Source organism: Symphalangus syndactylus, chromosome 6 (genome assembly GCF_028878055.3).
Source record: "Symphalangus syndactylus isolate Jambi chromosome 6, NHGRI_mSymSyn1-v2.1_pri, whole genome shotgun sequence".
In the NCBI taxonomy this organism is placed as follows: domain Eukaryota; kingdom Metazoa; phylum Chordata; class Mammalia; order Primates; family Hylobatidae; genus Symphalangus; species Symphalangus syndactylus.
In genome coordinates this window covers 148075157-148100347 of record NC_072428.2, presented here as the reverse complement: position 1 = coordinate 148100347, position 25191 = coordinate 148075157, and the positions used below count along the sequence as shown (strand labels likewise).

The following is a 25191-nucleotide window of genomic DNA, read 5'->3' as shown; positions in this document are numbered from 1 at the left end:
TGTTAATATTTGATCTATCTACTATTTCTCATAAGCCTTAGCCTTGCCTATTCTGAATATCCCAACCAGTTCAAGTAGTACTGGGAAAATAATTGGAGGTATGTATAAGATGCTTAGCTCAGTATAAAATGTAGTAACATCCCTGCAGGGTGACTGCCTTTACCTTTCTGTATTATTTGCTCAGTTTTACTAATGTTGAAATTATTTTCAAAGATGATACATTGTAGATAGGGAGTGCTCCTATTGAAACAAACTCTCCCTGTAAGCCTAAATGGATAGGATATCTGCAGATTGATAAGAATACTCCTTAACTAGTTTGACCCAGGTTGGGCATAAGAAAAGACTTCCCTCAGGGACTCCCCTGCATTGAGATCACCACCAGGACAATGTTGAGGATGGATGTTGGATGCTGCCAGGTGCCTTGCCCTTAATACATCCTTAACTACCTGTGATAGTTAAACAGGGGAAGGACTCTGAAACAGGAGTGGTTTGCTGGCATGGACATAATCCTTCCTCTCATGGCTTCATGGGGTGAGGTCCATTTGAAGTCGTCTTCCCAGTAAACGTTTGTTTGATCTTTACAACATCCCTATAGAAGGGAGAATTACTATTCCACAGGTCAGTATGTAGGTTACCTCAAAGGGAAGGATAGGGAGGCCCAGCTTAGGGAAGTTGTACCACATGTGTAGCAGAGTGTTTGTCTTTGTGTAGTGATGTTAAAATCTTTTCTGTCTTTTAATATAATTTTCCCAGGTAAACATAAAAGCTCAAAAGTGAGGGAGGTTGCAGCCACTGTTCACAGAAAACTAAAGACATTCATGGAAATTACTTTGGAAGAGGACAGCATTGAAAGGTAAAGCAGAGATATTCACCAGATGTGATCATCTAAAACTGCTCATTCTTCTTTGGGTCTGCATGAGGTTGTGTTTTCATTTCTGCTGCTTACACCCAAGTGGTTAGGAGACTGGGGACTGTAAGGAGAGAAACATTTCTGTTGGCAAAGACCTTTAGCTTATGTTTAATTTACTTACTAATTCTGTCTTCAAAAACAAAACAAAACTGTCATTTGCAAAATTCTACTGTAGAAAAGTGAGGGCATACAAACTTATTTTATTTGGTTTTAAAATCAGACACTGTTTTTGGTGGTTGCTGCATTATTGAAACCATGGGCGTTTCCCAAGGATAGACATCTAGCGGACAAATACCCACATGGGGATGGGCGGTCCCTCCAGAGCCTCTGAGATGTGTGTAATTTCCCCCTTGCTGGACAGCCCATTGCTACGCACAGCCTACAGGCTACCAGTGTATTCGTAGGGCTGCTTTCCAGCTGGGTGTTTTTGCTGCTGTGTGCTGTTTGGTATGCACTGCATTTTACTATAGACTCGGTTTTGAATTGTGTTTGACTTTTAGATCAACCACAAAGAATTTTTTCTTGCTATTTTATGAGCTAAATAGGTGAAGCGTTGTAAAGCTCTGCACTAGGAAATTCACCTTTGCCTGGGAAACAAACCACTCTGCATAGCTACTTCCTCTGCAGAAAGGTTTTCCAAATCAGAAATTGCTAATTTGTGAATAAACTTCCAAAGTGTGGTTTTTTATAGACTGTCAGCCTGTTCTATAGACACAATACACTTAATGCTCACTTCACTAGAAAATTTGGTTTGTAGGCTGGGCACGGTAACTCACGCCCGTAATCCAGGAGTTCGAGACCAGCCTGGCCAACATGGTAAAACCCCATCTCTACTAAAAATACAAAAATTAGGCTGGGCATGGTGACTCATGGCTATAGTCTCAGCACTTTGGGAGGCCAAGGCAGGCGGATCTCTTGAGGCTAGGAGTTTGAGAACAGCCTGGCCAACATGGTGAAACCCTGTGTCTACTAAAAATACAAAAATTAGCTGGGCATGGTGGCAGGTGCCTGTAATTCCAGCTACTTGGGAGGCTGAAGCAGAAGAATTGCATGAACCTGGGAGGTGGAGGTTGCAGTGAGCTGAGATTGCGCCACTGCACTCTAGCCTGGGCAACAGAGCAAGAGTCCGTCTTGAAAAAAATAAATCAAAATAAAAAATAAAAATAAAATAATTAGCCGGGTGTGGTGGCACGCTTCTGTAATCCCAGCTACTCTGGAAGCTGGAGAGCTTAGTTAGCCTGGCTAGAGGTTTATCAATTTTTATTGATATTTTCAGAGAACTAGCTTTTGGTTTCTGTTTTTTTCTGTTGATTTCTTACTTTCAAGTATATTAATTTATGCTCTAGATTTTACTGTTTCTGTTTTTCTCACTTAGGATTTAATTTGCTCTTCTTTTTCTGTTTTCCGAAGGTGGAAGTTTAGATGATTGTTTTAGATTTTTCTTCTTTTCTAATATGTACTTTCAGTGCTATAAATTTTCCTTTAAGCACTGCTTCATCCCGCATTAAAAAACTTTTTTTTTCTATTTCTCTTTTTGTCCTTTTTCTTCCCATCAGTTTTTCTTTTGTTTTGTTTTTTGTTTTGAGATGGAGTCTTGCTTTGTCACCCAGGCTGGAGTATAGTGGCACAATCACAGCTTTAACCTCCCAGGCTCAAGCGATTCTCCCATCTCAGCCTCCCAAGTAGCTAGAACTACAGAAATGTGCCACCATGCACAGCTGATGAAAGGTTTTTTTGCAGAGGTGGGGTCTCACTATGTTTGCCCAAGCTGTCCTTGAACTCCTGGGCTCAAATAATCCTCCTGTGGTCTCTTGAAGTTCTGAGATTACCAGTGTGAGCCACCATGTTTGGCCTTTCCATCATTCTTGCTTTCATTTTATTCATCTCACAAATTTTTGATAAACTGTGCTGTCATTTTTATTTAGTTCAAAATATTTTTAAATTTCTCTTGTGATTTCGTCTTTGACCTATTTAGTTGCATTGTTTAATCTCTAAGTGTTTGGGGATTTTTCCAGCTTTCTGTTATTGATTTCTGTTTTAATTCCATTGTAGCCTGAGAGCAGACATTGTATTATTTCTGTTCTTTTAAATTCGTGGAGGTGTGTCTTATGGCTCAGAATGTGTTCTCTCTTGGTGAGTGTTCCATGTGAGCATGAGGAGAATGTGTATTCTACTGTTGCTGGATGAAGTAGTCTGTAGATGTCCATTATCTCCAATTGACAATGTTGTTGGGCTGAACTATGTCCTTCCTAATTTTCTACCTATTGGATCTGATAGAGGGTGTTATAGTCTCCAACTATAATAATTGACTTATCTATTACTTTTTGCAGTTCTGTCAGTTTTTGCCTCACGTAGTTTGATGCTCTGTTGTTAGGCCCACACATTGATGATTGTTACCATCTTTTCATTATGTAATGCTCTTATTTATCTCTGATAATTCTTCTTACTGTGAATTCTGCTCTGCCTGAAATTAATACTACTACTCCTGCTTTGTTTTGGTTAGAATGAGCAGGATATATCTTTTTCCATTCATTTCCTTTTTTTTTTTTTTTTTCAAGATATGAGGACTTGCTATGTTGCCCAGGCTGAGCTCTAACTCCTGGACTCCTGGGCTCAATCTGTCCTTCTGCCTCAGTCTTCCAATTGGCTAGGACTGCAGGCACACACCACCAGACTCAGCTAATGTAATTTTTATCTATATGTGTCTTTATATTTAAAGTGGTTTTTTAATAGACAGTATATAAATGGGTCATGTTTTTTGATCTTCTCTGACAATCTGTCTTAAAATTGGTGCATATATACCATATTCAAAGTGATTATTGATATAGTTGGATTAATATCCACCATATTTGTTATTGTCTTCTATTTGTTCCCCTTGTTATTTGTTCCTATTTCTGTCTTCCACTCCTTTTCTTTTGTGGTTTTAACTGAACATTTTATGATGCTGTTTTCTTTCCTAGCATATCAGTTATACTTTTTTTTTTTTTTAACTTTTCTTAGTGGTTGCTTTAGAGTTGGAATTTTTATTTGTTTTTATCTTTCTTAGTGGTTGCTTTAGAGTTGGAGTTTTCATTTATAACTAATCCACGTTTGCTTTCAGATGACACTATGCCACTTTACAGGTAGGGTGAGTACCCTATAATAACAAAATAATCCTAATCCTTGCCTCTCTTTCCTTATATCGTTGCTGTCATTCATTTTGCTTAGGTATAAGCAGACATAAGCATACATAATTGAATATATTGTTGCTATTATTATTTTGAACAAACTACATCTTAGGTTATTTAAGAATAAGAAAAATAAAAGTTTTTATTTACCTTCACTTACTCCTTCTTTGATGCTTCTCCTTTGTTTGTGTTGATCCAAATTCTGACCTATATTCTTTTCCTTCCCTCCAGAGAACTTCTTTTAATGCTTCTTTCAAGTCATGTCTACTGGCAACAAATTCTCTTAATTTTGGTTTGTCAGAGAGTCTTTTACTTCTACTTTATTTCTTTGCAGGGATAATGTTATGTAGTGTATCATTCTAGGTTGATCAATTTTTTTCTCTCTGTACTTTATTTAATTTATTATTATTATTTTTTGAGACAGAGTCTTGCTCTGTTGCCTAGGGTGGAATGCAGTGGTGTGATCTCAGCTCACTGCAACCTCCGCCTCCTAAGTTCAAACGATTCTTGTACCTCAGCCTGCTGAGTAGCTGGTATTACGGGCATGTTGCCACCACACCCAGCTAATTTTTGTATTAGTGGAGACAGGGTTTCATCATGTTGCCCAGGCTGGTCTCGAATTCTTGATCTCAAGTGGTGTACTCGCCTCAGCCTCCCGAATTGCTGGGATTACAACGGTGAGCCCCCGTGCCTGGCCACTCTCTGTACTTTAAACATTTCCCTATACTTTCTTCTTGGCTCATGTGGTATCTGAGAAATAGGATATAATTCTTTTTTTGCTCCTCAGTAGATAAGGTGTATTTTTCCCTATCTGGTTTCTTTCAATACTTTTTCTTTGTTTGATTTTTCTGTAGGTTGAATATGATATGCCTAGGTGTAGTTTTCTTTTTTTCTTTTTTTTTTTTTTTTTGGCGTTTATTCTATTCAGTATTCTCTGAGCTTCCTGGATAAATTCTCAGTTATTATTGTCTGAAATAGTTCTTCTGTTCCTTTCTCTCTTTTGAAATTCTTATTACACATGTTAACACCTTTTACAATTGTCTCACAGTTCTTGGATAGTTCGTTCTATCAAAACAGCCGCATTTTTGAATTGTTTGCTAATATTTTATTTGAGAATGTTTGCATTAGGTTTGAAATAAGATTAAATAGTTGTTGGTTGTTTTGTTTTGTAGTGTTTTGTTTTTGTTTTTTCAGTAGGACCTCTACCAGTTTTGCTCTCAGCATTAGTTGGTAACTTCTCCCTTTTCAGTGTTGTGGAACAGTTTAAATTACATCTGATGCTGTGGAACAACATACCCCCAGAAATCTGGGATGACTTTTCCCTATTTCTTTTATGTTAGTAGTTGGATCTGATTTCCTGTTACTGCTGAGTAAATTTTGGTAATTTACAATTTCTTGCATTGGTCTAGATTTTTAAATTTATTAACAAAATGGCTTGTGGTTTTTCTTTGTTTACTAATTTTAATAGAATAGAATTTACTCATTGAGATATACATATGGAAAAGAATGTAAATAATATGTGTACCACTGAATTAATTGTCATAAAATGCAGTCACAGGCCAGGTGCGGTGGCTTACATCTGTAATCCCAGCACTTTGGGAGGCCAAGGCAGGTGAATTGCTTGAGTCTAGGAGTTTGCAACCAGCCTGGACAATGTGGCAAAACCCTGTCTCTACAAAAAATACAAAAATTAGTTGGGCATTGTGGCACGCACCTGTGGTCCCAGCTACTCAAGAGGCTGAGGTGGGAGGATCGCTTGAGCCCAGGAGGTTGAGGCTGCAGTGAGCCGAGATCACGTCACTGCATTCCAGCCTGGGTGACAGAGTGAGACCCTGTCTTAAAAAAAAAAAAAATTCAGACACCACCTAAATCAAGGAATACACCTCCTGAACATGGCCCCTCTCTCCCTGTTTGAAGGTATCAGTCCACCCCAACACCTCAGTATAATTTTGGGCATTGTCCAGATGAAGAGCAAAGTGTGTGTGGTTTTATACTTGATATGATGTTTATGTTTACTGTGGCTTTTAACACCATTTCTTTTTTTTAACACCATTTTGTCTTTTTTTATTGTATGTCTGAGACTGGCTCTGTGGCTCACACATAGCATTTGTGAGTGCTTGTGCATAGAAGTGTGTGTTTTAGAGAGGTGGAGTGCCACCTGATCAGTTCACGTTCGTTAATTGTGTTACCTCAAATTTTCTATGTATTTACTGATTTTTTGTTACTTATTCTACAGAGACTTGTGTTAAATTTCTCATTATGCTTGTGAATTTGTCCAAGTATCCTATTTAGGACTGCTTTTACATTATATATTTTATGGTCCTGTTATTAGGTGCATGTAAGTTTAGAACTGCTGTATGTTCTTAATTGACCCTTTTATTTTAATAAAGGGTCTCTCTTTAGTCCACTTTGTCAGGTACTGAGATAACAATGTTGGCTGGGCATGGTGGCTCGCGTCTGTAATCCCAACACTATGGGAGGCTAAGGTGGGTGGATTGCTTGAGCTCGGGTTCAAGACCAGTTTGAGCAACACAGTGAGACCTCATCTCTACAAAAAGTACAAATATTAGACAGGTGTGGTGGCATGTGCCTATAGTCCCGGCTACATGGACAGCTGAGGTGGGAGGATTGCTTGAGGCGGAGTTTGCAGTGGGTCGAGATTGTGCCACCGCACCCCAGTCTTGGCAACAGAGCAAGACTTGTCTCAAAATCAAACAAACAAAAAACAATGTTTTTCTGTGTGTTTGTCAGGTTCCAGGAGGAGACCAAAACCACGCAGTGATTCGGATAGGGAAAGCTCAGTGTCAGGGATTTTTTTGTTTGTTTTTGAGACAGAGTCTCCCTGTGTTATCCAGGCTGTAGTGCAGTGGTGTGATCTTGGCTCACTGCAACCTTTGCCTTCCAGGTTCAAGTAATTCTTGTGCATCAGCCTCCCGAGTAGCTGGGATTACAGGCATGCACCACCACACCCGGCTAATTTTTGTATTTTTAGTAGAGACGGAGTTTCACCATGTTGGCCAGGCTGGTCTTGAACTCCTGGCCTCAAGTGATCCGCATGCCTCGGCCTCTCAAAGTGCTGGGATTACAGGGGTGAGCTACCGTGCCCAGCCGAGTGTCAGGGATTTTTATAGGGAGTTGGCACGATGGGTTATTGGCTAGTGAGAGTTAAAGAGAACTCTAGAGAATACAGGAGTAGCAGATGAAGAGAACACCTCCAACCCTAGGTGAGCACTGCCAAGGAAGGAGCCCCCCTACCCCGACAGGGAGACCTGGCTTCCTACATGGAAGAAATTGCTAGTGGCCTTCTGTGGGACCTGAGGACATCCACTCACCTGGGTGGGTGGTGGGCCGGGGGGATGTGGAGCCATCCCAGGGAAGGTGCTGGGGGAGCTGCTGGAGCCAGAGCTGGAAAGCCTGCTCTCTTGAGTCCTGCAGGCTCCTGTGTATGGCTCGGATCGGGTGGGGGCTTGTAGGGGTAGTTGTCTGGTGTGCTGCTTGTGCTGTCAGAGTCTGCTGGAGAAAGGGGGGCCTTACGGAAACCTGGAGAAAGTCCCCTCCTTCCCCAGTGACCTTCCAGCACCCCATGGTGATGGGACGTTGAACTGGGCACTAAAGCAGGTGGGTGGGTTTGGGCTCCTAGCGACTGAGTGAATGAAATGCATTCAATTATGTACTTTATTCTAAAAATGATTGAGTGTCCACTATGCTAGTTTTAATCAGGTTAGACTTTGCAACTATATATTTTAAGAAGAAACTCTCTCAGCACTTTGGGAGGCCGAGGCAGGTGGATCACGAGGTCAGGAGATTGAGACCATCCTGGCTAACATGGTGAAACCCCATCGCTACTAAAAATATAAAAAATTAGCTGGGCGTGGTCGCGGGCACCTGTAGTCCCAGCTACTCGGGAGGCTGAGGCAGGAGAATGGCGTGAACCCGGGAGGCAGAGCTTGCAGTGAGCCGAGACACACCACTGCATTCCAGCCTGGGCGACAGAGCAAGGCTCCATCTCAAGAAAAAAAAAAAAAGAAGAAGAAGAAGAAACCCAATAGACTATTGGCCTTAGGAGCTTGTTTTTAGGGCAGTGGTCTGATTTGGGGATGACGGAGGAGCACTTGTGCATTTCAGAAAATAAGTGGCAATGATGTAAGTGGTTCATCAGACACAAATATTTAACAAGATGACCAGAATTACCAACTGTAAGAATGTTAAATTGTTTTCACAGGATGTAGTAACAACCTCAAAAGTCCAAGCATTTTTCTTTATTAGAAATAATGTTGACTGGGCGCAGTGGCTTATGCCTGTAATCCCAGCACTTTGGGAGGCTGAGGCGGGCGGATCACCTGAGGTCGGGAGTTCAAGACCAGCCTGACCAACATGGAGAAACCCCGTCTCTACTAAAAGTACAAAAATTAGCTAGGTATGGTGGCACATGTCTGTAACCTCAGCTACTTGGGAGGCTGAGGCAGCAGAATCACTTGAACCCGGAAGGCGGAGGTTGCGGTGAACCCAGATCGAGCCATTGTACTCCAGCCTGGGCATTAAGAGTGAAACTCCATCTCAAAAAAAAAAAAAAAAGAAGGAAATAATGTTGCCAAGGAAGGTTTATTTGGATATAGAATAGTGTATACTATTCTGAAGATGAAAGGGAAGAGGAACATTGGTTTCTTACTAGGAATGCCTTCCATTTCCACTTACACTTAGTTTCGGGCTAACTACTTGAACTGTGTTAGTTACATTGAGAGAAGAAAAGACCTGAGAAATTCAGAACTTACAATGTGGAAAAGGACACGAACAGAACACTGGGCATGGAGCGTTTTGTTTCTCCATTATTCACCTGCATGCCATCCTCTCTACTAAGCTGATACACAGATGAAAAAAAGAGCTCCTCCCTTTAAGAAGGAAACATCCTAGAAAATAAATAGGTCGGGACTGTGAAATACTGGCTTCTTATTAAATATGCAAGAAGCAAACTGTAGAGAAACCAGTGTCTGCAAAAATCAATCTGACAAATTGATGAAACAAGAAAAATCAATCTAATGGAAGATAAACAATTAAGATTTAAGACTGTATTTTAAAATATTATTGACTTAATGTTGGACTAGAGACATTAAAGCAAGTAAACATCTTTAAGAATCTGGGAACCCCTTGCTCCAATTAATGTTTTAGGCAGTGGAGCTTGATTTAAAAGTGCACGTTTTCTTAACAACTGATCTAGTTTTCAGGGCTAGTATTCTGTTGACTGGTCTTTTGGGTGCTTAATAAAAATCGGCATCTCATTGCATTTTAATTGGCTCATCCCGTATAGCATATTGTAAACTGGACATTTTTTGAGGAGAAACAACATGCATTTGCCAATGCACTGGTGCATTTAAATGTCAAGTATGTTAAATTTATTGCTTTCATAAATAGTATCAAGATAGTAATAAATTTGTAATTTGAAATAAATTACAAATATAAATAATATATTTCTTAAGGTTTGTGTTACCTCATGAATTTTCCCCACTAATCATATTACAAGCAAATGACTTGCCAATATTAATTGTGCCTCTACTTGCAGGCAACTTTAATAGTACAATAATGTAGGTGCCAACATTAAACCTTGAAGGGAAAGAGTACTCCCTGAAAAAGTGGCCTCTCTTTTGTTATCAGGTATTGATAAATGAATATCAATTCATTTTATTCCGCTTTAATTTTAACAGTCTTTTTTTTTAAACGAATTTGAGGCTGGATGCTTTTTATAGCTTATTTAGTGGTATGCTTCTATCATCCATACCCAATGAACTTGGTGTGGATAATTTAAAAGTATTCATATATAAAACCACCCTTTAATAAATACAGACACTGTCTTTTTATCTTATTGTTTTTCTCAGAAAATTGATTCTGCTGTGTTTCTTGTGGCTGTGATCACCAACATGTGATCCTAACCTGACATAGACAGAAGGAAAGGTGGCGAAGTTTTGAGTCCTGGTGTTTGACACATTTTACAGATGTTAGTGCTGAGGGGACTTGCACATCGTCTGGTCTGCGTGTCTTGTTACATATCAGGAGAACCCTGGCCCAGGGAGCTTTTTGTCTAAGCTTTTTGTCACTGTCCCTTCCAACTTTAAAATTCCTTCATTTTGTTTTCTTCATTTGTTCTTTAGTATTCTTATTTCTCTGGTTTACATAGTGTATTCAGTTCTTTCATCAGGTAATAGAAGAAAGAGTAAATTTGAAGTATGTGGAATATCTTTTTAGTGCTGCAGTAGTGTTCCAGCAGCAGGAGAAAAATGGCCTGGGTCCCAGCTGAGTGGTCACGGGCAGTCTGCTTTACCACTTCTGCCTCAGTTAGCTCATCTATTAAAGGAGAACGATAAAGAGTCATACTTGTTGCCAGTCTAGACTTAGGTCAGTGTGAGTAGCTCTTTACTACCTGGTAAATGAGAACACTTGGCCCTGCGTATCCATGGGTTCCACGTTCGTAAATGCAACCAACCACAGTTTGACAATATTTGGGACAAAAATGGATGGTTGTGCCTCTACTGAATATGAACAGACTTTTCCTTGTCATTATTCCCTAATATAATATAACAGTATAGTATAAACGATATAGTATATAGTATAACAACTATTAGTATAGTAGAACAATATAGACGATATAGTATATAGACAATATAACAATTATTACCATAGCATTTACCTTGTATTAGGTATTGTAAGTAGTCTAGAGATGATTTAAAGCATACAGGAGGATGTGGGTAGACTATGCAAACACTACACCGGGGACTTGAACATCTGCGGATTTTAGTATCTGGGGGGGTCCTGGAACACATCTCCCACAAATAGTGAGGGTTAACTGTGCTTTTAACCTAACATTTTTCTCTAAAGTATTTTTAAATTCATGTTCACTTAAGGAGACAATATTATTTTTGAGTAATTAAAAATTAATTTTAGGCCAGGTATGGTGTCTGTAATCCCAACACTTTGGGAGGCTGAGGCAGGCAGATTGCTTAAGCTGAGTTCATGACCAGACTTGGTAAAACCCCATCTCTACAAAAAATACAAAAAAATCAGCTGGGTGTGGTGGTGTGCACCATAGTCCCAGCTACTTGGGAGGGTGAGCTGGGAGGATTGCTTGAGCCCGAGAGGTCAAGGCTGCAGTGAGCTGTGATCTCACTGCTGCACTTCAGCCTGGGTGACAGAGCATGACCCTGTCTCAAAAAATAATAATAATTTTAGATTTTGGAGGGTTCATGACTTCCTGGGCCTGTTCCCGTCTGTCTTGTCTCTGGCTGCTGCTGAGCCAGGCAGTTGCTGGGCTGACAGGTGGGCGGAACCTGGGCTGTGGACAGAGAGCACTCTCTTCTCCTTGGGTGACTCAGGGAATGGGCAGGAGACCCTGAGGCAGCAGGTCCAGTAGAGTCCCAGTGAGGCTGGGAGAGGGAAGGAGCCGTGGGGCACCCAGAATCTCCTGTGTCGCTGCATGGTGGCCTCCACATAGCGGTGCCCTCACCCCTAGTTCATCACAGGCAGAAATAACCACACAGAGGGTGGCCCAGGCATTTCCAGGGTGATAGTGGTGGGTGAGTAATAAGAGTCTTTGAGGAAGAGTCAACTGTAACCCCAAAAGGACAGTCTAGAGCTAACGTGTCACAGACACACTGCAGAGATGGTCCCTGTTGATAGTCAAATTCCAGAAAGGTCAATTTGGAGAGATGTCTCAGAACATAGAACATAAATACTCACGAGGAGAGGTCACGAGGTTGGGGATAGACTTGGGGGAAAAGGCCCAAGAGACCTAATATCAAGGAGAAGCAGTGATTCAACAGCGATAGGATGAGATTCCCCAGGGCTAAAGAAATATATGCAGATTCCCTTTTTTCTTTCACTAAATTCTGGATTGATGGGAAAAAAAATCATGGCTAAATAATTATGGATAAAATTCCTAAATTCCAGGAATAAAGAGAAAATCTTAAAATTTTTCTAGATTCATGCAGGCCAATACAGTGAAACCTGGTGAGTCTAAGCTGAGTGTGGCCCTCATATAAAGTGCATGCAGGTTTTGAAGACAGTATGGAAAAGAGAATGTGAACTATGTCATAAATAATTTTATATTGATTACAAGTGGAAGCATTTTGGATATATTGGGTTAAATGAAATATATTACGATGAATTTTGCTTAAAAAAATAAAAAGAAACAAGGTCTTGATCCATTGTACTCTGACCTCTTTCAATGTGATTACTGGAAAATGTAAAATAACGCATGTGACTGGCATTGACATTACAGGGGCTGTGGTAGACAGCAGTCTGTCTCCAAAGGTGGAGACCGGGTAGACATGAGTCTCACTTGCAGTGCTGAACACAGGAAGACAATAGGATTGTAAGAGTTTTAAATCTCGCTGAGATTCATTTGGAGTGAAAGGTAGATATTCATGTCCAGGAGGAATTCAGAGATGAGCTTTTCTGTATTGCATCTCTGAGGAGACTACTTTGGAGTGCACTGCAATCAAACAAGCATGCATTGGAACCATGTAGGAGTTGTGGGACAGTAAAAAAGGGAAGTCATGGTGAGCCATGCACTTTGTAAATATGTGTATTTAAAGGAACGGTGATATGCTACCTGTCTAATAATGATTCTTAAAATCGGCACACTGCCAGGGAAGTGAGGACAACGTCTGGCAAGGAAAGTACTCAGTGATCTCAGCCAAAGCCGCGGCCTAGGTGGGGCTGGGGAGGACGTGAGGAGGAAGAGTCTCGCCTTGAGGGACAGGGATGCAGGGCAGGGGAGTGGGAAGGTGAGGTTTTTCTAAAGGCCTCAGGTTATTAGAGGTAGTAGGTAAATGTCATGGTAGTAGAGTGTCTTGGTAGGTCACATAGTTTTTATTTATCTTGTTTTCTTGTGTAATAGAAAAATAGGCTCAGAACTGTGGGTGCTGGAAAGGAAGAACACACGTCCTATTTGCTCACCAGCATAGCACACTGCCCAGTGAGCACGTTTCATTGCCTGGGAGTGCTTGGTGTCCACCGTCAACCCAAGCCTGCGGTCCAGTGCCGTGTGTCCTGACTCCTGTGGGGATTCTGACTCCATTTTACATAAGAGAAACAATTAATGAAACATCTATAGATTATTTCAACTTTGTTTTTAAATGCACGGTTGCAAACCATTTTTAGATTATATTTTTGAAAATGTACATTTGGATAATTTGGTCGCTTTTTTCTGTAGCTAAATATTTCTTTATTTGTGTTTCAGATTTCTCTATGAATCATCATCAAGAACTCTGGGAGAACTTCTGAATTCATAACCAAGCCAACATCTCCAGACATGTAAAAATAGGGAAAAGGGATTCAAAATGAAATGCCTGTGTATTTTCCTATTGTTTTTAATGTTAATAACCCATATAATAGGGAGAGGGTGGGGTTTTTTTGTGGGAGTGTGGGAAGGTGGGGGTTATGGAGTAGATAACTCAAAACTTCTTCAATTTTGCCTAGTGCCTGCATAAATAATATATTTAATATGAAGGACTCCAGGTATGAATGGTGTAGAAATCCATGATTCCAAGAAAAAACACTTTTCTAGCAAACCTGGTTGTTTTTAAAATGACTTTTATATATGTAATATTGCTTGGAAACTATGAGTAATAAAGCAATGACAACATCCATTTGTTTATTTGAAAATATTAGGGGCCGGGCGCAGTGGCACACGCCTGTAATCCCAGCACTTTGGGAGGCTGAGGCAGGCAGATCACTTGAGGTCAGGAGTTCAAGACCAGCCTAGACAACATGGTGAAACCCCGTCTCTACTAAAAATACAAAATCAGCTGGGTGTGGTGGTGAATGCCTGTAATCCCAGCTACTCAGGAAGCAGAGGTTGCAGTGAGCTGACGTCACGTCACTGCACCCCAGCCTGGGCGACAGAGCAAGACTCCGTCTCAAAAAAAAAAGGAGAAAGTATTAAAATCCACCTTTATGGCCAGGAGTGAGGTGCTGTGATACTCCCTGAGTGGAGAGCCCAGGGCAGGGCCCACAGCAGTCTCCGGGTCCAACCTTCATGTTGCCTCTATGGGTATTGGGATGGGTCCTGTGGCTGTGAATGTGAGCAGCACAGACACCAAGTAGCTCAGCCTAAAGGCAAACCACTGTTACTCTGGTCTTTTCTTTCTGAGAGCTGTTCTGGTAGCAGTGGTGCTGACAGCCTCCTAAGCCACCCTGACCTCTCGCCTACCTGGTGGATGCCAGTTGTTTCATGGCCCCATGCTCCTGGCACTCTTAGTCAAAGATTCTGTGTCACGGTTGATCCTGTGGGCCCTCGTGGACCACCTCATGGTTGGAAATTAGTGCAGCTTAAATTTCGTGCTTATTCTGTCCTCAGCCCCTGAGCAAAAAAGTAAAGAAATGCCAGTGTTTCTGTGCCTGTATTTCTCTAAGAGGGTACAAGAAGTGGACTACTTACTGTAGTTATGAGCATTCAGGGTAAGATTTTGCCAAGGGATCTGAGAAATGGAAGGTGGGGAGTGGAATAATATTACAGCTTAATTCAGATAATTTTGAAAATATGACTTTCTAGACATCTTGGCTGACTAAACCATATTCTGAATTAGTGAGTGACATTGATAACGGAAATACAGTTCTATCAGATAGAGTCATTTATTTGGAAGGGTTTGTGCAAATCTAAGACTGGCGATTGAGTATGTGAGGGAGAGATTGCTGGTTTCTCCCCTGTTATTCATTCTCCTCTTTTTCCCCAGAAATACTATCTCTGATTTTGTCTCTGGGTACATGCCCTTCCTGAATAAAGACCACATTCACCAGCATTGCTTGCACCTACATGTGGGCATGTGTCCAGGTGCTTCCAGTAAGATAACAGTGAAGTTGTCATGGGCACCTTAAAAGTTATCTGTGTATCTTTGCCTTTCTTACATTCTGCCTGGAATGGGGTTGTGATGGATGGAGCTCTCACTGTCATGTTGGACTGTGAGGATCTACAGTTTTGAGCTACATTCCCGAGCCTACATTGTTTAAGCCCCCAGTGTCTTTGGAGAACTCAGTCTTGATAATTGAAAGCCATAACTCACAGCTAGTCTGAGGATGAATCCCTGTGATTGCCACCAGGCACTTGACGTTTTAATTAGCACTTCTGCTCCCAGAATTCACCTGCAATGTTCCAACACCAGTGTCACTTCTGCACCCAGCTAGAGGGGTAGCGAGAGGTTGGGAGCTGCCCCACCCCTGCTGTGGCACTCACTCCTCAGCCAAAGACTGGCAGAATCCTGGCCGCATGGCCGGGAAGGCAAAATACTCACCACTTTAAACATTTAAATATTCCCTGCATCAGGAGACATTCTTCACCACTCACCAAGACTCAAGGGGAGAGATCCCAGAACAAAAAATAAATAGATGTTGGGTGGCCAAAGACAGCAATAATTGTAATTTAAATTATTCTGATTGTCTAGATCAGTGGTTTTCAGGCTTTAATATGCATCAGAAACATGTGAAGTTTGTTACAGCGGCTGCTGGGACCCGGCCCCACACTGTTACAGTCTTGAGATTCATCCACACTTTGGTGGCTTAGCCATTCACCTGTTGAGGGTTGTTTGTTACAACGGCTGCTGGGACCCGGCCCCACACTGTCACAGCCTTGAGATTCATCCACACTGTGGTGGCTTAGCCATTCACCTATTGAGGGTCATTTGGCTGTTTATCCATTCACCTGTTGATGTTTGTTTGGCTATTTGCCCATTCACCTATTGATTCCCCTTTGGCTGTTTATCTCTATTGATGGTCGTTTGGCTATTGCAGATAAAGTTGCTAGGAACCTTCATGTATACAAGTCTGTGTGGGCTTGTTTCACTGGGTCAGTTTCTTGGAGTGGAAGTTCTGGTTAATATGTTAAGTCTACATTTAACTTTAACAAATCTCACAAATTATTTTCCATAGTTGTTGTAACATTTTATATTCCTATCAGTTCCTCCACATCCTCCCTTACAATGATTATTTTCAGTGTTTTTATCTTCATTCTGTTGGTTGTGTAGTGGTAACTCATGGTGTCTTTAATTTGCGTTGCCTGAGGACTGATGGCTGCACACTTCACTTATGTATCTGTGTTGGTGAAATACCAGCTCAAGTCTCTCATCTGTTTTTGTTGTATTATTGCGTTGTTTGTCTTGTTGCATTTTAAGCCTTCTTCAGATGTTCTGGATGCAAGTCTTTTATTAGGGTTAGGTATTACAGTACGTTGTTCCTATTTTTATTTTATTTTATATTTTATTTTTGAGACCAAATCTCGCTCTGTCACCCAGGCTGGAGTGCAATGGCACGATCTTGGCTCACTGCAACCTCTGCCTCCTGGGTTCACGCAATTCTCCTGTCTCAGCCTCCCGAATAGCTGGGATTACAGGTGCGTGTCACCATGCCTGGCTAATTTTTTTGGTGTGTATTTTTAGTGGAGATGGGGTTTCACCATGTTGGCCAGGCTAGTCTCAAACTCCTGACCTCTGTGCTGGGATTACAGGTGTGAGCCATTGCACCTGGCCCTATTTTAATTTTTTAAAATGGTGTCTTTCAAATAGGAAATTTTAATTTTGAAGAAGTCCTGTTTATCAGTTATACTCTTGTAGTTTGTGCTTTTTGTGTTCTATATAAAAAGACATGTAAAAAACCATGTTTATTTGTGTCCTGTATGAAATAACATGTTTTATTTTGGCTTGCATAGTTAACTGATGAGAATCTTACTGTTATTTCTACATTGGTGTCTCTGGCTGCTTTTATTATCTCCTTATTGAAACCTAAAAGCTCTGCTCTTGTGTTTAGGTCTGTGATCCATTTTGAATTAATGTTTATGTATGGTATGAGGTAAGGATTTATTTATTTATTTATGCCATATGGATATCTAGTAGTCCCTGCACCATTAGAAGGTAATATTTTTATCAAGGAACTCCATGATACATCTCTGGACCTGCCCTTCATCTAGACCAGCAGGGCTCAGCTGGGCATGAGTTTGCCCCCCTTTCCGTCAGTGGCACATGTGTCTTGGCGGGCTGGGTTGCCACAAAACGCCTCAGGTAGAAGGCACAGGACAGCCCTTGCAACAAAGAGTCATTCCAGCCCAGTGGTCAATGGTGCGATGTTGAGAAGCTCTGCTGTGTAAGTTTATGTTTTAGCTGTTATGATTAGGTGTGTTATCCATTTTAAGTTAATCTTGGATGTGGAGTCCAAGTTCAGTTTGTTGTTTTTGGTTTTTCCCCATATGATTATCCAGTTGTTCCTGCACCCTTTCTTTCTCCATGAAATCACCTTGCATCTTTGTCAAGATGCAGTTGGCTATACATGTGTGGGCTCTTCCTGGAGTCTGTTCTGTGCTCTGAGCTACGGCCATCCTTACGCCAGTTCCCAGGGTCCTTTTTATTTGAGCTGTACCTGTGTCTTAAAATTGTGAATTGCAAGTCCCCAATTGGCTCTCTGTTTTTTGATGTGGTTTTGGCTTTTCTAGCTCCTTTGCCTTTTCATATACATTGTAGAATCAATTTGTCAATTTCTACAGAAGAAAACATGCAGTACAATTCTGATTGTGATTACACTAAATTTACAGATCAAGCTGGGGATTAATTCACAAAAAGAGTCCGGCCACTTATGGAAAGAAGGCAAAATAGTAAGTTATGATGAGAAAGAGTGATATTCCTTTATTATTCGTGCAGGCAAGGGGAAGAGCAGTTCCACTCTTCAGTTTGTGGAGGGAATGCAAGGTTTTACAGAAAGGGTTTGGAATGCAGAAGAGGCAAGGGGGGCTAAGAGGTGCCAGGCGGCGTGACTTGCTTCAGTGGCCCTTCTTGAATTATTGTCCCATTTGGTGAAGGGGCCGGCACCATTGTGCATCCTACCAGGTTATAAATTAATCACAGTCAATCTTGTAGTCTGTCTTCAGCCAGGAGAGGGTTCCGGCCTTCAAGTAATCTTTTGTTGGAAAGAGAATTCCGGAGTTGCCTAGTCCCTTTTAGGACCCGACCCCTGAAGCTGCTAAGCAAATAAATGGCCAGATAAGAGAGCATGGTGTGTGCTTAACTAGTATCTGGGTAAATAAATGTGCATAAAGCATGGGAGCATACAGTGGGAAAAGAAGGAGAGTGGAGGGCCCGGGTTCGGTGGCTCACGACTGTAATCCCAGCACTTTGGGAGGCTGAGGTGGGTGGATTGCCTGAGGTCAGGAGTTCCAGACCAGCCTGGCCAACATGGTGAAACCCCATCTCTACTAAAAATACAAAAAATTAGCCAGGCGTGGTGGCGCACGCCTGTAATCCCAGCTACTTGGGAGTCTGAGGCAGCTGGAACCCAGGGGGCGGTGGTTGCAGTGAGCGGAGATTGCACCATTGTACTCCAGCCTGGGCGACAGAGCAAGACTGTTTCAAAAAATAAAAATGGAGGGGAGTGGAGGTTCACAGCACGTTCCAAGGCTGTATTTCAAGATGAAAGGTAACACGTATGCAGTTTGTCTCAAAGTTGTATCTTGAGACTGGGAAGGGGAAGAGAAAAAGGAAAAGAAAGGGTTTGAGGCTAGGCTGCGAAGCTGCTTGGGCAGAGGGAGAATTGATACTCAACAGTGTTGAGTTGTCTGATCCATGACCATGGTCTAGTTTTTCAGACATTCAATTTCTCCCAATATTTTGTCATTTTCATGATATAGGTCTTCCGTATGTTTTATTAAATTTATCCCTACGTATTTTGTGTTTTATGGAGCTGTTGTAAATGGTAGTATTTTTAAATTTTCAACTTCTAATTGTTTATACTGGAATAGAGGAAGGCAGTTTGTTTTTGTATGTTGACTTTGTATTCTACTTTTCTAAGCTCATTGATGACTTGTGGTAGTTTATTTATAGACTCTGTCATATTTTCTACTCAGATGATCAGGTTATCTAAAAATAAATGCCATTTACATCTTCCTTTCCAGTCTGGATGCTTTTATTGCTTTTCCTTTTTGTGGCGGTGAGAACCTCTAGTAAAATGTAGCCTGGAAGTGGTGTGAGCAGGCACTCTTGCCTTGTTCCGGTCTCCACAGCACAGCGTTCAGTCTTCCACAGCTCAATAAACTGTAGGTTGTTTATAGATGCATTTTATCAGGATGAGGAAGTGCCTTTCTATTCCTAGTTTTCTGAGAATTTTTTTTCCGTGAGTAGGTGTTAAAATTTTGTCAAATCCTTTTTATGCTTTTTTTTTTTTTTTTTTTTTTTTTTTGAGATAGAGTCTCACACTGTCGTCTGGGCTGGAGTGCAGTGGGTGATCTTGGCTCACTGCAACCTCCGCCTTCTGGGTTCAAGCGATTCTCCTGCCTCAACCTCTTGAGTAGCTGGGATTACAGGTGCCTGCCACCATGTGCAGCCAATTTTTTTGTATTTTTAGTAGAGATGGGGTTTCACTGTTTTGGCCAGGCTGGTCTTGAACTCCTGACCTCATGATCCGCCTGCCTCGGCCTCCCAAGGTGCTGGGATTACAGGCATGAGCCGCTGCGCCTGGCCTGCATCTATTAACTAACGCATCTACCTTCAAAAAATATTGTATCCCTTCATGAGTTGCACACAAACTTAGCAGCTTACCTCCACCTTCTGTTCACTGTGCTATCATTGTCATACATTTTACTTCTACATATGTTATTCCCAAAATTCATTGTCATTATTTTTGTTTTAAACTGTTAATTAACTTTTTAAAAGATTTAAACATGAGAGAAAATTGTCTTTTAAGTTTATCCACATATTCACTATTTCTGGCAACGTTCTTTCCTTTGTGCAGTTTCAGATTTCCGTATGGTATCATTTTCTTTCTTCTAAAGAGCTTTCTTTAATATCTCTTTAGCATATATCTGCTAGTTATGAGTTTTCTTGGCTTTTGATTATCTGGAAGAGTATTTTGCCTTCATTTTTGAAGGTTTAAAAAATTTTTTTAGAGACAGTGTCTTGCTCTGTCACCCAGGCGCAATCATGGCTCACTGTAGCCTTGACCTCCTGGGCTCAAGTAGTCCTCCTGCCTCAGCCTCCCAAGCAGCTGGAGGTACTGGCATGTACCACCACATCTGGCTTTTTTTTTTTTTTTTTTTGTAAAGACAGGGATTTGGGCCGGGCGTGGTGGTTCACGTCTGTAATCCCAGCACTTTGGGAGGCCGAGGCAGGTGGATTACCTGAGTTCAGGAATTCAAGACCAGCCTGGTCAACATGGTGAAACCTCGTCTTTACTAAAATACAAAAATTAGCCAGGCGTGGTGGCGGGCGCCTGTAATCCCAGCTAGTCGGGAGGCTGAGGCAGGAGAATCGCTTGAACCCAGGAGGCGGAGGTTGCAGTGAGCCAAGATCGCTCCATTGTGCTCCAGCCTGAGTGACAAGAGCGAAACTTTGTCTCAAAAAAAAAAAAAAAAGACGGGTTTGCCATCTTGCCTAGGTTGGTTTCTGAGGTATTTTTGCTAGAAAGAGAATCCTGGGTTGATATTTTTCTCCCAAGAGTTTAAGCATGTTTTACTGTGGCTTGTTTGGTTACTGATGAACATCCTACTGCCAGTCCCACCTTCGTGTCTCTGTCTGCCTTCATGATCTCTTTATCACTTTTTTGTTTGTTTGTTTTGTTTTGTTTTGTGACAGAGTTTTGCTCTGTCATCCCAGGCTGGAGTGCAGTGGTGTGATCTTGGCTCACTGCAACCTCTGCCTCCTGGGTTCAAGCAATTCTCCTGCCTCATCCTCCTAAGTAGCTGGGATTACAGGCATGCACCACCAAGCCCAGCTAATTTTTGTATTTTTAGTAGAGACGGGGTTTCACCATGTTATCCAGGCTGGTCTTGAACTCCTGACCTCAAGTGATCCACCTGCCTCGGTCTCCCAAAGTGCTGGGATTATAGGTATGAGCTAACACACTCGGCCTATCACTGGTTTTTAGCAATTTGATTATGATGTATTTGGGTGTGGTTCTCCCCATGTTTCTTCAGCTTAGGTTTTATTAGAATTCTTGAATGTGTTGGGTTTTAGTTATTAAATTTGAAAAATCTTCTGGACCTGTGGCGCAGCCTCAGTGAGGAGGGCCGCCCTGCACCCCTCACCGGCCCTGGTCTCCTGGGGCCTCACCCGAGTGATGCCCCACTATTGCACAGCTATTTGTTGTAAGAACTGCCAGGGACGAAACAATAAAGACCGGAAGCTGAGTTTTTATCCATTTCCTCTACATGACAAAGAAAGACTGGAAAAATGGTTAAAGAATATGAAGCAAGATTCACGGGTTCCCAGTAAATACCAGTTTCTATAGTGACCATTTTACTCCTGACTCTCTTGACATCAGATGGGGTATTCGATATTTAAAACAAACTGCAGTTCCAACAATATTTTCTTTGCCTGAAGACAATCAGGGAAAAGACCCTTCTAAAAAAATATCCCAGAAGAAAAACTTGGAAGATGAGAAAGAAGTATGCCCAAAGGCCAAGTCAGAAGAATCAGTTGTATTAAATGAGACAAAGAAAAATATAGTTAACACAAATGTGCCCCCTCAACATCCAGAATTACTTACTTCATTCATCTTCCTTGGTTAAGCCACCAGCTCCTAAAACAGGAAGTATACAAAATTACATGTTAACTCTTAATCTAGTTAAACAACATACTGGGAAACCAGAATCTACCTTGGAAACATCAGTTAACCAAGATACAGGTATAGATGGTTTTCACACGTTTTGGGAATCTAAATTCTACAACTATTACTTTGACAACTCCAAATTCAGAAAGTATTCATCAATCTTTGGAAACCCAAGAAGTTCTTGAAGTAACTTCTAGTCATCTTGCTAATCCAAATTTTACAAGTAATTCCATGGAAATAAAGTCAGCACAGGAAAATCCATTCTTATTCAGCACAATTAATCAAACAGTTGAAGAATTAAACACAAAGAATCTGTTATTGCCATTTTTGTACCTGCCGAAAATTCTAAACCTTCAGTTAATTCTTCTATATCTGCACAGAAAGAAACTACGGAAATGGAAGACATAGACATCGAAGACTCTTTGTATAAGGATGTAGACTATGGGACAGAAGTTTTACAAATTGAACATTCTTACTGCAGACAAGATATAAATAGGGAACATCTTTGGCAGAAAGTCTCTAAGCTACATTCAAAGATAACTCTTCTAGAGTTAAAAGAGCAACAAACTAGGTAGATTGAAGTCTTTGGAAGCTCTTATAAGGCAGCTAAAGAAGGACAACTGGCTATCTGAAGAAAATGTCAAGATTATAGAAAACCGTTTTACAACATATGAAGTCACTATGATATAGAATAACTAGGTTTTAAAACTATGGCTGTTAAATAAGCTTTTTCCAGCCAAACCAAACTACATGTAAAGTGAACTTTTTCCCTTATAAAGTTCTCATCTTAATGAACCTATGAGAGTGTTGTGAAGCTATGAACTGTATCCTATTCTTGTAATGCTCATTTAAGAAAGACCAGAGTGTTGGGCTGGAGAGAAAAGCAGTTTTATTATTGATAATTTTCCAAATTAAAATTTAGCACATAAAAGGATTCAGTTATAACATGAGAAAACAAAGAAGTGTTCAAAGAGCACAGACTAGAAGTCAGGTTCAGGAATCAGTCCTGGTTCTACTGCTGGCATATGACTTGGGCAAGTTACTTATGATTGTGCCTCAGTCCCTAATTTGTAAAATAAGCACTTACTAGATTTCTAATTGTCTACTTCTTTATAGTTCCTTCCCTTTTTTATTAAGATATTTCTATTAGAACACATTTTCTGTAAGATAATATCTACTTAATACTAGAAGTTGGCCAGAATTTGATGATATTAACTATGTATTATTTTCAATATTTATTGAATTCTGTGGTGTTTGACCTTTTGGCTGTAGTTACATATTACAGTTATATTATCTGTAATAGAAAGGAAGATAAACCTTTGTTTTTTGTTTTTTGTGTTTTTTTTTTTGAGATGGAGTCTGGCTGTGTAACCCAGGCTGGAGTGCAGTGGCCTGATCTCGGCTCACTGCAGCCTCTGCCTCCCAGGTTCAAGTGATTCTCCTGCTTCAGCCTCCCGAGTAGCGGGGATTACAGGCGCACACCATCACATCCAGCTTATTTTTGTATTTTCAGTAGAAACGGCGTTTCACCATGTTGGCCAGGCTGGTCTCAAACTCCTGACCCCAGGTGATCCACCTGCCTCGGCCTTCCAAAGTGCCGGGATTACAGGCGTGAGCCACCGCGCCTGGCCAAGATAGAACTTTTATAATTTTATTCCAGTTGAACTAAACTAAGGAACCACCCCATTAGCCCAGTTCTTAGGAGAGGTACTTCAAACTTGAAAGAATATGTATTTCGGTAACTTATATGTGGCTAACCATCAAATACATAGTCATCTAAGCTAAACGTTCTGTATTTATACAGTTATATTTATAAACCAAAAATTTTAATGAGGTTAATTTTAAATATATTTTAGAAATCACAGTTTGTATGTTTCTTAGTAGGTGTGGCCTTTAAAATATGTGCTTATTCATTGTTAAATTCCAGAATAATAGAGTAATACTTAATACTGTACATTCCCACTTATGTATATTTTATTAAAATTTATAAGCAAGAAATTATACATAAGTGCTCATGATCTTAGACAAATAATTTCTCCTAGGAAAGAGAAGTGATGGTAATGTAAATAAAAATACTGTTTATATTCACATGATTTTAAGAAAACTGTAAAAGCAAAGAGTTTAGTAATGACACCAATGTGACAAATAGATGTTTTCTTAAAATTGGCAGTCAATATAATTATGTTTCTGCCTATAATGTTGAGGAAGTTCTATCAGTCTGATTCTTAGTTTTCTCATCTGTTAAGTAGAACATACTATTACTTACCTTAAAGAGTGGCTTTGAGAATTTTGTAAGGAACAAACATGTTTTTGGTTCTGGAATATAGGAGGTGCTCAATAAAAGTTGACTCTGGCAAAAAAAAAGAAAAAAAACAAAAATCTTCAGCCATTATTTCTTCAACAACCTTTCCCTTACCTCTAGCTCCAATTACATGTGCGTTATCCTGCTTGGTATTTTCTGTGGCTTCTTCATGCTCTTTTTATTTCTTCCCAGTTTTTTCCTCTTTGTGTATTTTTCATTTCCAGGAGCTACTTTTGAGTCATGTTAATAGCTCCTCGTTAAGTTCATTTTTTTCTCTACCTTTTTAAACTATATGTTACATATTTATAATAACTGTTTTAATGTCCTTGTCTGTTCATTCGGTCATTTCTGGTCTATATCTTTTCTGGTTTCTCCGAGCTATTTGTTACTTTTTTGTTGTTATTGTTTTGTGTTTCTAGTAATTTTTGAATTACTAGACATTTTTGAATAGATTTTTGAATAGTTGATGGACATCATAAATTTTATATCATTGTTTGCTGGCTTTTGTTGTATACCTTTAAACAGTGTTAGAGTTTGTTCTGGCATATGGTTAAGTTACCTGGAATCAGTTGGATCCTTCTGAGGATTACTTTTAAGCTTTGTTAGTGTCGGTATAGAGCAACCTTTACTCTAAGACTAGCTTATTCCTACTACTAAAGCAATACCCTCTGGGTACTAAAGGAATACCCTTCTGGGTACTAAAGCAATACCCTCTGGGTACTAAAGGCTGGCCAACTCTCCCATACATTGCAAGGTCCTTCTAGTCTTGCTAGTGGGTATGTAAACTGTTCTTACCCCTGTATGGTCTCCAGGAACTATTCTGTCTACACCAGCCTGGTGATTCTTTCCCTGGTCAAGTTGTTTCTCTCCTGTTTGCATAGTTCAGAACTCAGCCAAAGACTCAAGTGAACCCCTCTGCAGATCTTTAAATGGTTCTCTTCTTAGCTCCCTTTCTTGGGTATCCTACCCTGTAGATTTTAGCTCTCTTGACCTTCCCAAACTCCATTCTGTCTCTCTTCTGAACACAATGAGGCCACCAGACCCTGTGTGTCTCCTCCCTGCCTAGAAACTGCTTCCAGAGAGTACCTGATGTGATCATAGGACCTACCTCGTTTGTTTCGTCCCCTCAGGAACTTGAGTCCTGCTGCCTGTTATCCAGTGTCAGAAAACTCATTTCACATTTGTGTGGTTTATTGTTTGGTCAGGCTGGAGGGTAAATTCAGTCCCTTGCTACTTCACCATGA

The 25191-nt window shown here is 40.7% G+C and overlaps 1 protein-coding gene, 1 long non-coding RNA gene and 1 pseudogene across 8 annotated transcripts in view; 2 read left to right on the top strand and 1 right to left on the bottom strand.

Annotated features, from left to right (window-relative positions):
- NCAPG2 (non-SMC condensin II complex subunit G2) overlaps positions 1-13711 on the top strand; it is an 84039-nt gene extending 70328 nt beyond the window's left edge. For all 6 annotated transcript variants that reach the window (XM_055269732.2, XM_055269730.2, XM_055269736.2 and 3 more), the window contains 2 exons: positions 754-853; positions 13307-13711. In XM_055269732.2, coding sequence (XP_055125707.1) covers positions 754-853; positions 13307-13358 — 152 coding nt within the window. In that variant the 3' untranslated portion in view covers positions 13359-13711. The remainder of the gene's footprint in view (positions 1-753; positions 854-13306) is intronic.
- LOC134736936 (uncharacterized) lies at positions 10138-21624 on the bottom strand. Its single transcript, XR_010121438.1, has 3 exons — positions 21583-21624; positions 14279-14428; positions 10138-10413 (listed from the first exon to the last, which is right to left on the bottom strand). It is a non-coding gene; the product is annotated as an uncharacterized lncRNA (long non-coding RNA).
- LOC129476896 (THAP domain-containing protein 5-like) lies at positions 21176-24011 on the top strand (annotated as a pseudogene). The gene is made up of 2 exons (XR_010121435.1): positions 21176-21304; positions 21425-24011. The product of XR_010121435.1 is annotated as a THAP domain-containing protein 5-like (transcript).
- Positions 24012-25191: the final 1180 nt, after the last annotated feature.